This window comes from Anneissia japonica, unplaced genomic scaffold (genome assembly GCF_011630105.1).
Source record: "Anneissia japonica isolate Jap-2015-1 unplaced genomic scaffold, ASM1163010v1 scaffold287634_len692169_cov176, whole genome shotgun sequence".
NCBI lineage: Eukaryota > Metazoa > Echinodermata > Crinoidea > Comatulida > Comatulidae > Anneissia > Anneissia japonica.
Genome location: NW_022739883.1, coordinates 93,269 through 110,631, shown reverse-complemented (window position 1 = coordinate 110,631; position 17,363 = coordinate 93,269). Strand labels below are relative to the sequence as shown.

Sequence of the window (17,363 nt, the reverse complement as noted above, 5' to 3'; positions counted from 1 at the left end):
ATTTATAAGCAGAAGATACGATATTGTTTAAAATTGGTTTGTCGTTAAAAAAAAGAGTTTGGTTTAACCTTAAAATAGATTATTATTATTATTATTATTATTATTATTATTATTATTATTATTATTATTATTAATACTATGATTACAGTATTATTATTATCATTACTCATTTATTATAATCAACGCCGTCTTTTATATAATCCTCATATTAACCAACATCATCTTCATCATTAGCACCAATGCTATTAGTATTACATTATTATCATCATATGCATATGCATTATCATCATCACCATCATCATCATCATCAACCATCGTCAATCACAAAAAACTAACACAGTGAGTGCAGACCGAACCCCAAGACCACCCCAAATTTTATGGTACCAAAGTGGTCTCGAATTAGAAGGCAAATAGTATTACCAACATTACTGCAGCATTTTACACTACAATGCCTACTAAATTACGAACAGTTATTAATAACCAACAGCACTTATAATTTCCTTATATGAAAACAAATGTTTAATAATACACAAGTAGTAGGGAAGTAGATAAATGATTATTATTATATTATTTTTATTAAATATTATTGCTGCTGTTATAATTATTATCAATCTTTGGTATCATCTAAATTACCGGTAGGTGATCATGGTTCGAATCATAAGAAATGTTCCTGTAAAATTAATCTTCCTTTTATTTTCATGTTATGATACAATATAATAAATTGTATACTTTGGAAAAAACCTATGATACAGTATAATAAATTGTAGAACTTGGAAAAATCATATTGTAGACTATTTTTATCAGTCCCAATGATAAATATACTGTAGTACAGTAAACAGTTACAGTGTGGCTTTAAATGTTCATTTTGTCTGTTGTTAATACTCAATATTTTTGGTGGCTTTCAAATCGCAACATATAAAATCGTTTGCGATAAACGTACCAGTCATTGAAAGAAAACAGTAATATTGTATACTGTAACACTGGCGGCACCAGTTCGGGAAATGACGGAGGATGGGCCTATATCGGAGAGACTTGACACCTTCTCCTCCCGAGAGAGACGTTCGACAATCTTATTTTGTCGGCCAATACATGGTTAAATTCGTTGGCGGAAATGTTATTTTCCCTTTACGATTTTCTCTGATGAATGCGTGTCTCCACCCCAACTGTAGCAGTCATTTATAGGGGAAAAATCTAAAAATTTAGCAACAAATATTGTGTACCCCAGTGAAGAGTATACTCATCGCATCACCCAGCGAACGTAGTATCGTCGTGGAAAAGTTCTTTTTTCTTCCACGATTTCCCACACAGTTAAAACATTCCATGCTAAGTAATGTGTTCCTTAACAACGAGTAAACGAACGTGTTTCATTTCATGCCGACGGTAAACAGAAGCTATAATTCATCGGATATTTTTTTTTTCTTCCTGACGACCTTTTTTAAGAAGAAAGAAAATAGTCTCTTCCCTTGCTCAATTCATGTTCGTCAGAAGCAGTAGAACTAAAAAATGGCGATTTAACAGTGACCGGCATGGGGACGATCCAGCTGAGCATGTTCAAAATGGGAAACCGATTGTCTTTGCGTCAAAATAAAGAGAATGGGGGATAGGGGGTGTAACACTCCAACATTTTGCTTAATCGACTAGATTTGAACGATTTTACTTACTTCAAGTGGGACCCTTCTGGTGGTGCTTGTGCAGTACACCAGACGACAATCCCCTACTCTTTTCCAGAAAAGTGTACTTTGGTTTTAACATAAAGCACAAAGGATCAAAAGGGAGCTTAAATGTCTCTTCACCTGAAAGAAAGTGCGCTACTGAACGAGCAATGGGAATTGAGGCCAAAAGATCGACTTCTACGGTTCAGTACACACGCACATTGGCTTCCATTAGTTCAGCCTACCGACCTAAGCTCCTAATCGATGCCCGAAAAAATACGGCTTTCAATATCATGAGAGTTTTAATGATTGAAACTTTCCGTTTTTTTATACTTGCTTTTATTACATTACTATTATCAGTACACAATAAAAAATATTGACTGCAATGAAAAATAAATCAATTTAAAATGAAGCTAATAATACATTAACTGTTAATGAATTGAAAATATGTATTCATTAAATATTATTAAAGCTGATACATTAAAATAGTATTTTCATTTTATAGATATATATTTAACATTCTCAAAATGTTATAATAATAATGGAAAAAATAATTTCAATAATAAATTATAACTTTGTCATTTACATAACAAAAAATGTACAGTATTCAAAAATACGATTTTGTTTTAAAAGATATAAAAAATTGATGGATAAGTCATACTACAGATCTCCCTCTAATGAAACACCCCTCCATTTAAAGACCACTTTTCTGTGGTCCCAAGTTAGCAAATGTCTTTTATTTTTATTCTAATTAGACGTCAAAGCTGCTAAAGACCACAGCATGAAAACCCCAGTCCCAAAAGTCGTCTTTAGTTGGAGGGAGACCTGAATTTTTATTTTATAAACAATGTATATAAATTTCTATTAAGCTAAAAAAAAAAAATAGCAAAAATTATGGAATATCTGTTACCTTTAAACTTGGCATCATAATTTGAGATAGGTAACTTAACTTTTAATCCATTATCTAGAATGACTTTACAGTTTATACAAATATTATCTTATAAAATTATAACAAAATACTCAGATATTTATTAGAGCTATTTTAAATGATGACATACTAGCTAAAAATTTGAAGGTAAATATTTGTAAATGAACTAATAAGCTCCACACCACAATTTTAGTAGAGAACAATTTTTCAATTTTTGAAAATCGCAGCGGAGTGGTCAATCGTATTTCACTGTAGCGCACCGTACTATGATGACATCGTGAAAAAGCGTGAATTTTGGGGAATGCAATAAAAAAATCCTACTCTACTCTAGCTGTGAAAACGATCTTGGTCTACCACAGCAGCATCATGTGAGTGTTGTAACGTTGTTGTGGTTTGTTGTGATACCGTCTTGTAAATTTCTACCAAAATGTATCCTTCTTCTGTGATGATTTCCAATGCACTCCACCTACAGTACACATGAAACAGTTTATTTGTCACATAACAGAATTTTTTTAACAAAAGTCTTCTCAATGTAATTATACTAAAAGTGACCAAAGAATGGACATTAAAGGAGCCATATTTTCACCCATATAAGTTGTCTTCGACATCAACACTGAGCTTTACCCTGGATAATCATCAGCCAACCAATTCCCCCATACAGCAGCAGCTTCCTTATTGGATATTTTTTTAACATAGTAAAATTATCAACAACTATGGTGACGACAACATTAAAATATTCACCAACTGCGCCATTTTTGTCATCTAGGCGTTTTGTTAAATCGTATTTATGTCGTGCTGGCGTCTAGTAAAATCGTAGTAACGTCGTAATAAATTCTTTGTAAATCGTAGAACGTTGTGAACAATTTTAGCAATGTCATATTAACTCTATTGTAGTTATTCATAACAATGTCATTGCACTATTGGTTTGCTGACATAACACATCTTGATAGCGTCTCCATAGCATCTTGACAAAACGTAAAATTTGATTGGCCTTAATGTGAAAGGGGCATAAATATAAAACATATATGTGTGATGTTGTAGATGCTACCCTATCGTTTTAAAATGGTACCACATTCTTCTCTCTGATTTGTTATAATGTTATTATTACTCTTTCATGAGAAATCAGTTCAATAGTTGCTCAAGTCCCCCCACCCCCAGAAAAATATTTCCTAAACTACCCGAATTTTGACATGCAACAGTCAGGTTGTATGTAACTAAACACCATCAGACGTCATTTTCTCCACTGACAAACCACTGATCCCAATTTCTAACGCAATTAAGATGTTGGATCTTACTTTTTCTTTGTAAATTTTAATTGATGATTAAATGTGTGTTCGATAACTAATATAATGCGAGCTTTTGTGTTTTTTGTACATTTTGATGGTAAAATATTAGATTTTTAAAATGCCTTCCAGAAAGCCTATGAAGTCATTCAGGTGTGAACGGTAGCCTACGTATGTTGACAACAGAGAACGCCACCTGGCGTCGTGACAACATGACTGTGGTACTCTATAAAAAAAAGTATACCATTAATAATTCTTCAGCACCAGATAATAAAAAAACCAAAATATTTTGGCCTTCTGGCCTTTAAAAAAAAAAATTTTAAAGGCCAGATTCATCCAATATGCATGTCAAAATGTTAACCATCTCGGATTGACTGTGACTATTCATGTAAAATTGTTTACACTGGAAGTATGAATATTATTGCAATGGATAAATGGTCCAGTCAATCAAGTTTGCAATGCCATTATTCACATAGATTTTGCTTGGTCAATCGCATGGTATCGCTTCTTTACAAAATCTGCTGCCCTCTTATCTCCATGGCGATTGCTCATAACAGTAAACATGGTTTGGTCCTCATCTAGAAGAAGAAAATAACAAATAGTTAAAAGAAATAAAGAAATAGTAGTGTAAAAAACATAATGGTTTTAAGAACAAAATGGTGGGTATCTATTGAGCAAACATAATGTTTGGGAGCTCGAATTCCTACCATTTTGAACAGGTTTCATTAAGTGAAGTGACACTTGTTGAGAGCAGGATCCTTGCATGTTGATCCCGGGTATTGATTCTAATGAGATCACCGCCTCTCCTTCCAAGTCGTTGGAAAACATCAAGTCATGGTCCATGACGCTGAACATTACACATGCGCCCCTCTGTTTACATTGTTCTGCCATTACATCACTGAAATAACAAACCAACACACAAATCATCAGTGAATTTTAGGAGTGAGATACTATACCTGAATTAGCCAACTAACTGCCACAGTACAAAAGAACACCCTTACTACAAAAAGAGAATGTCCTAAATGTCAACATTCATGAATGCTAAAAATATATAAAAAAGACACAAAAATAGAAATACTCACAATTCAAAACTCTGCCTAAAAACAGGATTGAGTGTTTTCTTTATGACCTTTGTTTTTTGTGGATCTACAGAGAACATGTGTCGAGGACAAAGTTCAATAAATACAAACGGATCGCTGACACCTGAAAGAAGTGAAAAAATCAAAATCAACGTAAAAGAAAAAGTACTAAGTTTATATGTTTTCCTCATGAGATGAGATGGAAGAAGTTGCTCTATCCTTTAATTTTTTTTTTGCTTATATACTCTAAGGCTTAATATTGTTCTGAAGTGCAGTCTCTCCGACTCAACTACCGTATACAGTCTTTGTTAACACTTTGTCTAATGGAGTCAGGTACTGTGAACTTTCAAATATATCAAAAAATAAAAACACAAATATTGATAAAGTTTAATGGAAGCCTAGCCTTAGGTAACTGTGTTTTATAGAAAGTTAAAGAATAGAAAAGTACTTAATTGCAATTATTCTACTTTTATCATTCCACTGGGTGCAATTTTGGCCTTTAAACACTTTTTAAATTTACATATTCTGGGTGCTGTTTCTAAATTATATATATACAGTACATTATTAACTGTTCTTGATATAACTTTTAAAACCTTTTTAGAATTTTTTTAGAATTATGTACAATTCAATATCTGTATTTTAGATGTTGGCTTTATTTGTATATCATATTTTTATGTCAATTTTTAATATTAATGATTTTATACGTAAGTTTTTAATGTATAAGTTTGGACCTCATTGGAAATGGGACTCCGACCTAATGGGTGTTCCTGATGCTCATTAATTTTTACTTTTCTTGTTTTCAAATCATTTTTTATATTGTTTGTGCATGTTAAGCATCGAATAAATCCAATCAAGACAAGGAAATTTCGCACACATTAAACATTGCGAGATGGTTTTTAAACTTACCATTACAATCAAGTGCTTTGAGATTTGAAGCTCTTGTCACTTCCACAAATAACTTGCAATCCATGGGATTATAATAGCAGATCACATCTAAGGTACCGTAAGGTGATTTAACCATGCTCAACTGCAATACAATACACAATGAATGGGTATTCTAAGGGTATTCTAGCCAGAGAGGCTGAATATTTTCTCTAACTCTTGGTACACTATATAGTATAGTTGCTTTTTCGAGCAAAACTTTACATTGTAAAAGCGGTCTGGCACAGCGGGAATGTGTGGTTTCCCAACCTCAAGTTCAGGGTTTCAATCCCTTGCTCTGCATTTCGCTTGTCTCCTTGAGCAAGGCACTTTATCTGCATTGCTTTCTCCACCTAGGAGTGTAAGTGGGTACCTGGTAGGGTTAAAATGCGGTCATTAGCTGCTGCAACGTTATGGAAACTCCGCCGGGGAGCTGAGTTTGTGTTCCATAGGTGTTTAATCCAATGACCGGGGTATATGAGAATGTGAAGTGCATAGAGGTCTCCTCCTAATGTGCCATATATTGTATACCATTAATTATTAATAATAATGATTTAAGGGCAACTTTCTCCTCTTCTTGGATACGATTTATTGAACAATTTCTTTGTAATTATACACTGGAGACTGAAAAGTGATTTTCTTTTGCAAATTAAGCCCATTTTAATTAACACCAACCTGATCCTGGACACGCTGGCCATAATAGGACACTATAAGTTCTTCAGTGGATGACTTGTTGGTTACCAGACAAGAGAGAAGTGTTTTGCAGTCGTCATTCATCAGCTCCTTCATCTGAAGACCTTTTCCATCCGCATTGAAAAATTCAATGAGAATCTAAAAAATAGATATGAAAATCTACAATGGATTGGATTTCACTTTTTCTGGTCCAAGATACACCAGGATAATCCACAAAAGCAAGAAGACTTATTTTCAGTGGGGTTCTTTTGGTGGTAAATTGGGCAGTACACCGGTACTGTGTCCTTTAATGCGCACATGGGCAACAACTTAAACATTGATGTGCTATTGAAATTTTGCATTTCAATCCTCCAGCTCAAACACAAGATGAGCAGCAAGGAAAATGAACTGGAGACCACGATTTAATATGAGGATTCGAAATGTTTCAAGACAGGTTGGGCCCCCACCCCACCCTCTTTGATTAGAGTTTCTCCACAATCAGCAAACATGTACATTAATCGCAATCACTACACTTTTTGCTTTATCATTTTTAACATTTCAAGATAATATCATTTCATTGTGTATTATGCAATACACAATATTTATATATATATACAATACAAAAAAAAAATGTCCTAATGGGAGAATCCAAGGGTGTATACCACTTGGCCTCATAGCTCAGTTAGTAGAGTATACAAACAATAATCTGAAGGTCTTGGGTTCGAATCCAATGGGGGCATACGTTTTCTAAAATATTTATTATCTTCTGTAATTAACACCAGTGGAGGTGTATATAAGTTGCTTTCAATGTAATATTGTTTGCACTATAAAATCATAACTTACTTCAAGAGCAGAATGAAGACGTGCAAAAAACTCAGGACCTTTCTAAAAAACAAAAAGAATCAAGATGTTTGTTATCAATGTTTTATTTTCACTATCAAAAATTCTCATAATCAGTTCCTAAAACTCTTCCTTATTTGAATTATTATATATAATATATATATTGTTTTATTTATTTTATTTACAATTATTGTAACAGCATTATTTTTTTTGAAGGAGAGGGATAGTTCCAATAACTATGCATTGATTTTTCTTGGTCCAATCCTCATTACTAAGTTTCTGAAAAATCAATACAATTCAAAAGTTGTTTTTAATACATTTTTTAACTTTGGAAGCGGTTTGGCGCAATGGCAATGATTTAGTTTTCCAACCTTGAGGTTGGTGGTTTCAATCCTTCACTGTGCATTTGGCTTGTGTCCAGTAAATTGCTGGGAGTAACCTGTGGTGGACCAGAGTTCCACCCAGCGGAAGTGTTACACTCTCATCCGCTTCACGCTACAGAAACTGGGGATAAGCTCAAGCCCCTATGAGCCCTAGTGGTCGGCCAGGATTTACTTTTTTTTTACATTTTAACAAAACAACTTACCAATACTCCTGATCATTATGAGAATAATAATAATGGTTAAAATGGTTACCAAATGAATTATGTAACAAAAATAAGAATTATTAAACCATGAATGTTAATGATAAATACAATATTATCTTAAAATGCAAATAACATGCAAATGTAGTGCAAATCACATGCTTAAATTTCATGCAAATGCTCAAGTAATTAATTACAAAAATCAAACCACACATATTAGTAGAATTTCAACAGAGATAAAAAAAAATATTTATAAGTTGACACAATGACAGAAAGAATAGTAAATTCAAACACAAAGTCATAATTTAAAACATTGGCATCTAATAGCTACCATGCAAAATCAAGCAATTTTATATGTCAAGATATCTTGTAGGACTTGCCCATATATGAATGTGATATGACATTACCATACCACATATGGCAATGATGACATCACCAATCCCTTATATGGGCAAATCTTAGATATTTGTCACATAAAACTTAGTGTGGAAAAAGCATTAAATGGAGAATATTTGTAGCGGAGGGTGTAGTAACAAAATGTACTACAGTGCAATTATACTCAACATATGTTGTTACTAACTCCAAATATGGAAATAACCAGAAACACCAGTATAACACATTTATCTTTAATCTTTAATAAATCTAGTAATACAAGAAAAGTGTATAATCCAAATCAACTGTTTCATCACTAAAAACTTATATAAAAATTCACATAAACCTGTGGCAGACATAAGCTGGTAGAAAAGTAACAAAACCAACAAAAAGAGGCATTAAAGCTACTCTAAAAACTTGATGAAGCTATGTTTTATGAACAGACATGGACATTGCCGATAGCAACTGTAATAAAAACTTTAAAAGCCAAACAATGATTGCTACCTGATGATTACCACTAAAAAGCTGTGCTAACTTCTCAAAGAGAAAACGCCTTCCATATCTGGTAAGGATCAAACATTCGCCAATTTCGCCCTATTTGAATAAAACATGTAAATTATTGGCTCTCTTTCGCACACAAACGTATCTCCAAGTTGGTACGTATCCTTAAAACTGCGTCCACATTGATCTTAAGCTGGACACTCACTGCGTTGTCTGACCATCGGCCGACGATTCTACTTCCGCTCTCTGTGAGCGCTAGACAATGCAACACCGTCTGCTGATTATCGGTTGCAGTCTGAGCGAATCGTCATCAAAAAAATGATCCATGGCCTGTGTGTCATGACATTACGTTCTCCATAGGATCGCATCGGCTAACAACCGTTAGACGCTGTGAGTATCCAGCATTATATGTGGTATGTGGACCAAAAATTGACAATTAATATTGTTTTACATGTAAATGACAATCTTTTCTGTCTATAGAGGGCAGAATAGATAAGTTGGCTAAACTATGTGCGTGAATTCTCAACCACGCTGCGCCAGGAGCAGCAATAGCAAACGTAATTATTGTGACAATCCCTTTCATAAAACAAACATTCAGACTTCAGTAAAAAGAATGACAGCCTCAACTTAACCTAAACCAATATTAGAAGCACTGGCGTATCCAATGGGTGCACATACACGCCGGGCTGCAAAAATTACTAGCACCCTCTCAGTCATACCCACCCCATTGAAAAATCATGCTCAAGTAGTTAAAAATCACCTTAATTTGTGAGCTAGCACCCCCACTTAATCATTGAGTCCCCATTTCACATTCATGCCCCCACCATCAGCTCCCAACGCAAGACTCCTAGATGCTCCACTTGAGTAGAAGGAAAAGCATACGGAGCAAGACCATTAGGCAGACCCCAAAAAACAATGGGTTGACTGTGATAAGGGTAGATCTGCTAAAAAACTCAATTGGGAAAACATGCTTTCTCCCTCCAACACACAAGGATAGAGAAAAATCTTCACTGAGATATCAACATGAGGAACTTAGTTCACATGTGGGCAAAGTGCAGCCCGACATTGAATTTCATGCAGCCTGTAAAAACATCCTATGTGTGCGCCCTGCCAACCACCTTGGCTAGAAAACTCCTTGTTTTTTACGGCCTGACACCTATCATCTGTAAAAAGTGATATTTGAACTGAGCAAAACGCAATGCAGATTTGTCCATTTGAAATAATTTGGCAATTAAGCCTAAAGTGGTATAAAAGTAGTCCATGAAGGTTTATGGCAGCACACTGGAAAATCAAAGTAATGGGTGTGGCCATTATTAAAATTCATTTTGGCCCTCCAACTCATTTTATGCCCACCCTTGAGAGTATAGTACTTACAACTGATGAATTTGACACAAATTTGAAAAGCAAAAATATTAAATTTAAAATGTAACATAAGATGTGTGTGAGAATATATATATTTAGTGAATAACTGAAAAATCAGTTATAAATAATTTACATTAACTATGATAGTAATATATATATATATATTGATGCATGCTACTTGAGAATCTGATGTAATTTTACAATATATGTGAATCAATCGGATACAAAAAATATGATGATTTGTAATTCTAGTCTACCTGATCATCAGAAGATTTTGAAGAGGATCTTCGCGTTCTCGCCTTGAGAGATTTACTTTTCTACAACGTTTACAACATACAAAATCATACACATCAGAGAAGAATAGGTGATAAGCTAAAAGGTTTGTGGATTTGAGAAACTCTACAATTACAATTCACACTAGGTTTACATTACCACTGGAGGACGGTAACTCTTATTAGCAACCAAAATGTTCTTGGTTGTTATTATAAATGAAGTATAAAGTATTGTTTTATTCTTTGCATACAACAAATATGATGTATATTATCTGAGAAATAACTTGTCAATATTCATCCATCCATCCATGCATTAATTAATTAATTAATAAATTGATTAATTAATTAAATGATTATGATTCATTCATTCATTAATTCATTCGTTAAGTCCTTCATTCATTCATCCGTTATTCTGTTTGTATTTTCATCTGTTTTTCAGTCCGTCAGTCTGCTGTTTGTTCATACTTTTGATCTTACATTAGTTCATCCAATTTGACCATCCATCCATCCGTCCATTTATTCATCCGCCCATCCATTCATTCATTCATTTGTTCATCCGTCTGCGTGCAATTGCTCATGCATTACTTTACTTCAGTATTCAGTCATTTATTCATTCATCCATCCATCCATCCCCCTATTCATGCATTTGCTCATGCATTATTTACTGCATTTATCATTCATTAATATTTATTTATTCATTCATTCAATAATCAATAATTCCATAACTTATCAAACAAAAATTTATAAACGTGAGGAAAAATAATTGCTAAAGAATACAAGTTCTAGTAAAGCATCCTTATGCTGTGCATCGCTACAAAAAAAAATACAGGATATAAAATGCAAATAATAACGTTAATCTAAAATTTACAAACAGCACATGCAAATAACAATTATATAAACTAATAAACTATGTAATAGATCCTAATGTCAGGCATCATGATACTGCATTTTTTTAAATTTTGTAATAAATAATATAAAGGTCTGCCCATACATCATATTTTATGTGATATGCCCATATTTGGGTGTAATATAACATCATCATGCCCATATATGGATCATCATGCATATTTGTCTCATTGAGTTTTGATATTGTGGACAAAGCTTTAATAAACACCAAGAGAAGGTTAAAGGCTAAAAAAAAGATAAAATGATAGAAAAAAAAAAGATGTTAAAAGATTTTATTTGGATGCATAAAGCGAAATAATACAAATAAAAAAAGCTGTAAACAAATCTATGTTTATTGCAGAGAAAGAAAATTGAATTCTACCTTGGCATCCAAAGAAGCAAAATTAATTATAAAAAAGAAATACATAAGTAATTAGTTTTTATAAAAATATATGCAAATTTAGAAATTTGCATATTTCTTTATAAAGATTAAAATTAGTTAAATTTACATGTTGCGCATGCACTTCTACAATGCAGAGGAAAAACCGTATTCTACCTTGAAGTTAGGCATATGAGCACCTATTTTCTTTTTGGTGTAATCACCGATGGTGGATTTCAACACGTGGATGGTATGACTACCAAGGGTGTGGCCATTATTATGAGAATGTTGCTGGTTTTAAAATGAGACACAAAGCAACATATTTATAAACACACAGAATCACACAACAACATGTTAATCCATCTTACACATCAACAAATATTAAAACTGGCCATTATGATGCTGATGTTAATAACAATACCATTAATCATGAATCACCAATAATGAAACATACTTGTTTACTTTGAAATCAGTTACGGCACTAATTATAATAATACAGAGAATATAATAATAACAACAATGATAACACAATCATATTAATAACAACATTATTGCTGTCATTGTTAATATTCCTACCTGACGTGTTATATGTACTGAATGCTCAGTACATTCCTAAATAGTTGTGAAAAAAAAGAAAATGCCATCGGAATAGCACGGCAGTACCCACTGCTACTTGGGGATTGGATTCATCACTAGCTTAAGCTCAGTGGTCTAGTGGTTAACACATCAGGCCAGTTACCGCGAGATCGTGGGTTCGACTCCCACCCGAATCACTTGCAAGATTTTTTTCGCAAGTATTTAGGAATGTACTGAGCATTCAGTACATGTACACATCAGGTAGGGCAAATATCATTTCATATTGTAATTATTGTTATTAATACGGTAACACAATCATAATAATAATAACAATTATAACAATAGCAATAATCACTGATGGGATGTTGGTTGGTAATACTATCAAATTTTGATTATTTAGTGTGACTATGACATGTTCCTAGTTGGTTATTTGATAGTTATCACTATGAAATGTTAAGAAGGACAGCCACTGCGCCTGACTTTCATCGGTCGACGCAATCATATGACGGACGCAACACCACAACATGCACACCACATATTGTTTTTAATCACGATCTGTTTAGACTGCCGTTGACAACAAGCAAACAGCATCATGTCACCTAGCGCTCGCAGGGAGCTGAGTTGCATTCGGCGGCCGACAGTGGTATGGAGCAATGAGTGCCTAGCTTTACTATTGTAGTTTAGATTTCAGACACAAAGCAACTTTATATAGACACAAGGATACACACGGACACATAGATAAGACAACATTCAGATTACTAGTATGACCTTGATGATTCTTGCATTAAAGATATGTAATGATAACATTATTGATAATAAAAACTACTAGTGAGTTACAAAACTACATGTCAATACTACTACATATGTCATTATCCTCATGTGGTCTAAATATTGTAGAAACATATATCAAAGTCACATGACTCACCTCATGTTCACCTATAACCTGCTCCCTTATCTCATCCAACACCACTTGCCACAATGTTTCTAGAATCCTGAAGACAGAAACAATGATGTTACATTTCAAATGACAATTGCAGCATGTGTTGGTTCAAAAGAGAGCAAAGAGCCTCCCTTCCTGTTCCCTTTAAAGAAGATATGTCCCAGAGTTTGAAAAAATTGTATGATTGTCAGCCACATACTTCTTAATAGTCCATAATGGGGTTCTACATTTAATATGTGGCAAAGACAAGCCAAACCAGTCACTCGTCGCAAAAATCGATTTTGAGTTATTCATACAGGTTTAAAGAGTAAAATAAGAGATATATAATGGTAAAAAAAATCATTCAAATCCGACATTTCCTTATGAAGTTACAAGCATTTAAACATACAGCTGTTTAAAGAACAATATGAGAAATCAGCCTTCAAAGTTTATGATTTCAGGCATTTCTCATGCAGAAACTATCATAAAATCTTTAAAAAGTATTGTTTTAACATTGAAATTGGGAAAAATATCAGCACAGTATGATGTATAGATACATAAACCTCAGTTTAGCGAAATAAAATAAATTTTTAAAAATTTTACATTCTAGCATGTTTTTGCTATTTTCTCTGAAACACAATTTGCGATGAGTGACTGGTTTGACTTGTCTTTGCCACATATTCAGATGTGGTCGCATGACGTACAAGTAAAAATCAGATATAGATAATAAAAAAAAAGATACCTATCAAAATTTGATCTCAATAATCCTTCATTAAGTGTGATAAGATTCTTGTCCAAATACAGCATCAGAGGTGTAATTGCCTGAAAATATGAAAAATCCATCAATCAATCGACCAATTAATCAGTCAATTAAATAATCAATCATTCAACCAATCAATCAGTCAGTCATTCAATTAATAACTCATGATTTGTTACCAAGTGCTTTGCCAAGCCTTCATATACTATATTCATTTGCTGTGGCTCCAAGTAAATTTTCATTATTAGTACTAATTTAATATCAGATTCAGATTCAATTCTATTTGTCTAATATGGAGATAGCAGTAAGTACATCAAGTCATTAAAACTTTATAAAAGACATTAGTTCCATATAGATAAAATATACATTAAAATGGCTAGTGAAATACTTAAAACTCCACATAGAAAATAGCAAGATACAACTTAAAACATTATCATAATACATCAAGGCAGTAACATGTAAAATATGAAGATTCCAGTTAAAATTTTAAAATTACTAAATGAATAAAAGATTCCCCAGTTAAAATTTAAAATTAATAAATTTCAGAGTAAATCCAATTAGGCCATACATAACAACATGAAAAACGTCCATTATACAATCTGATCGAATATGGAATGAACGAATTCTTGTATATCTTTATCTTGTATGTCTTTCAATAATTAATCTACAATTAGAAAATAATTGCTAATCAGTTAAAATTAAACTTTAGCTCAAGTTCTTTTTTCATAGTTTTATTTAGCACTAAGCAATTATTAATTAGTTAAAAATTTATTGTTAATTAGTTATAATTGTGGGACAACTTACATCGTCTAATGACTGTTTCACTGGCGTATATGCCAACTGGAAGACAAACTTCTTTATATCTGGCCTCATCTTGTCTCCGACTCTCCCGGCAACCCTTGCGATAATGTTCATCATGTCATCGTCCGCACTCGCAAGCATCGCTTCCAGGGACGCCTTGCACTGATCACTTGACTGTTCGCCTTGTTTCTTAGTCACTGACAGCCATAACTTATCCCAATTTAACGATTTTGGTAGCACTCCCAGTGACCTCCGAACTTGCTCAATGTTGTTGATGGCTATACAGAGCTGAAGATTATCAAATAATTGATTCATGGTAATACTTATTCAAAATTATTAACTTATTATAATCAATTTGAAGATAATTAAAATGATCATAATTCCCATACATATATCAACTATTGTAGTCACTCCTAGAGCGTATACCCCTACCCTGTGTCTGAATACCAACAATAAGCAGCTCGAGTATGATGGGCAAAACTGCAGCATACCCTCAAGAAAATAATGGGAATCAACACAAAGAATATGCAAATGGTTATATTATTAAATCTAATTGGAGATACAATTACTGAATTTTTTTCTAATTTCCATTGAAAGATAATAACATAAACAAAAAATCAACAGTGATGTTGGTGAACTATAATAGATACCTTGATAAAACAACTACAGTATTGTTTGAAGGATTGCATGGGGAAGTAATAATATATTAGTAATAATATATTAATGCTAGCAGTACACCACTACAGTATTGCCATTGTTTATTTAAAAAGTATAACACCCCTTGAAAATAATAGAACTGTCCATTATTATAGGGTGCTATATAAATCAACATATACATATAAAATTTAGCACCTGGTCAGTAACGTCAAACTGCCCTTCCTCATCATAGTAACCCTTGGAGATGAGTTTTTGATGAATTATGTCTGCATAAAACATGGCCGCTTGGCAAATGTCCTGAAATGACAAAAACAGCTAGATATTTACAAGTTGATTCAACCAAATAAAATGACATTGTCCAACCACGTACAGGAGAAGCAGAGGGTAAAACAGAAGTGAACAACCTTTTGACAAATTAGTAAGTTACAAATGATGTATTTTAATATGGAAATATAATCTCTTCAATTACTTACATCTGTAATCTTTGTAACAAATACGTAAGATTCCTCAACATCCGGCCAGTTTAGTTTAGAATAGAACTCGCGAATCTAGTAAAAAATTATGAGATGACAATAGAAGTCTATGTATGGTGTAAAAGCAACAATGTGTAATATATGTGTAATTATCTAAAAACTCATTATATCATGAAGATTTATATATTTATTAGTTATCTGCAACAAGCACAATGCTCCAAAATATCATCACCACATCATCGTTGTTTTCATTGCAGCATCGCCACCACCACTATTAATGTTATTGTTTAATTATGATCGTCATAGTTGTCATCATCGTTATTGTCATCATTGTAATTATTTTTAGACTTTAGAAGTTTGGAGGAGATAAAAACACTTTTATATTGAATAAGTATCCTAAATACGAATACAATCATGAACATTGTCATTATCACTGCTGTTGTCATTATCATAAATTATCTTCATCATTATATTCAAAATGCCTGACATACTTACCTGACCAAAACAACAAGCAACATCCACAGCAGATGAACTGTGTTTAACCATTGCATCTACTTGCCTCACCTGATGAACATAACGATTAATTTCTGATTATGTCACGCATGAACAGTAGGTAGGCCTACTACCAAAAACTTACTGAACATTCAATTTAGTCTCTTACTGCAAAATGTCTTTATTTATGTATACACCATGATATCTGGGCTATTTTGAAACAGCGCCACCAACGTCTCACAACTTTTCACTGGGGAACTTCCAGCAGCCTAGCCTGCGCAAATTTCATTTTTTCCAGACACACATTTTCTTTTGAGTACTTTGACAACCAAAAACACTACAGGGTCGCGCACCGGGTTACAGAGCACAGATAATACATAGAGCGAATGCCTAAGCCTCTGAAAGTTTCCCTAGAGGTAGTTACAAGGTTCTCGGAAATTTTCATTTCAAATTTGGCGAAAATGCTTTATATATATTTTTGAAGATACTTTACATTTTGGCATTGTAGTCAAATGGATCATTTTAGAAAAAAAAAAAAATACAGTTGGTTTGAGGATGATGATTATGATGATGAATGTATGTTGCATATTAAACAATAGCTTATTTAAGATATGAAATAAGAACCCAATTTTGATGACAGGTCACAGTGAAGACAGAGACAGACTATATTGTGTCCACACTTGCCTCTGTACCCAGGGCTAAGTGGCCCCTGGCAGTACACAGAATTAGACTTTAGGGAGATGCAAATAATTACATGTAATATTAGTAAGTACCTGATCCAACTCCACTGCCTTCTCTATTCTCTGCTTAGCCTTTGCGTACGCAAGAGAAAGCCAGTTCTGAACGGCTCTTTTAAAGAACTTGTGGTAGTTTGCTAATACTAGGGCTTCAGCATCACTTGGAATGCAAATAAGTAAATAAAAGTATGTAAGGTTAATGAGTAATACATTTTATATATA

General features: G+C 33.3%; 1 protein-coding gene across 4 annotated transcripts in view; it reads right to left on the bottom strand.

Moving 5' to 3' along the window:
* Nucleotides 1-3,944: 3,944 nt before the first annotated feature.
* Nucleotides 3,945-17,363, bottom strand: part of LOC117118071 (BAI1-associated protein 3-like) — a 37,366-nt gene continuing 23,947 nt past the window's right edge. The window contains exons 18-33 of one of the 4 annotated variants that reach the window (XM_033262559.1): nt 17,178-17,301; nt 16,408-16,476; nt 15,913-15,987; nt 15,635-15,736; nt 14,786-15,070; nt 13,967-14,046; nt 13,231-13,297; nt 11,907-12,020; nt 10,451-10,510; nt 8,835-8,924; nt 7,379-7,420; nt 6,539-6,694; nt 5,849-5,969; nt 4,946-5,066; nt 4,571-4,761; nt 3,945-4,441 (exon numbers count right to left, since the gene is read on the bottom strand). In XM_033262559.1, coding sequence (XP_033118450.1) covers nt 4,332-4,441; nt 4,571-4,761; nt 4,946-5,066; nt 5,849-5,969; nt 6,539-6,694; nt 7,379-7,420; nt 8,835-8,924; nt 10,451-10,510; nt 11,907-12,020; nt 13,231-13,297; nt 13,967-14,046; nt 14,786-15,070; nt 15,635-15,736; nt 15,913-15,987; nt 16,408-16,476; nt 17,178-17,301 — 1,807 coding nt within the window. In that variant the 3' untranslated portion in view covers nt 3,945-4,331. The remainder of the gene's footprint in view (nt 4,442-4,570; nt 4,762-4,945; nt 5,067-5,848; nt 5,970-6,538; nt 6,695-7,378; nt 7,421-8,834; nt 8,925-10,450; nt 10,511-11,906; nt 12,021-13,230; nt 13,298-13,966; nt 14,047-14,785; nt 15,071-15,634; nt 15,737-15,912; nt 15,988-16,407; nt 16,477-17,177; nt 17,302-17,363) is intronic. The other 3 variants (XM_033262560.1, XM_033262561.1, XM_033262562.1) reach the window with 3 other exon arrangements.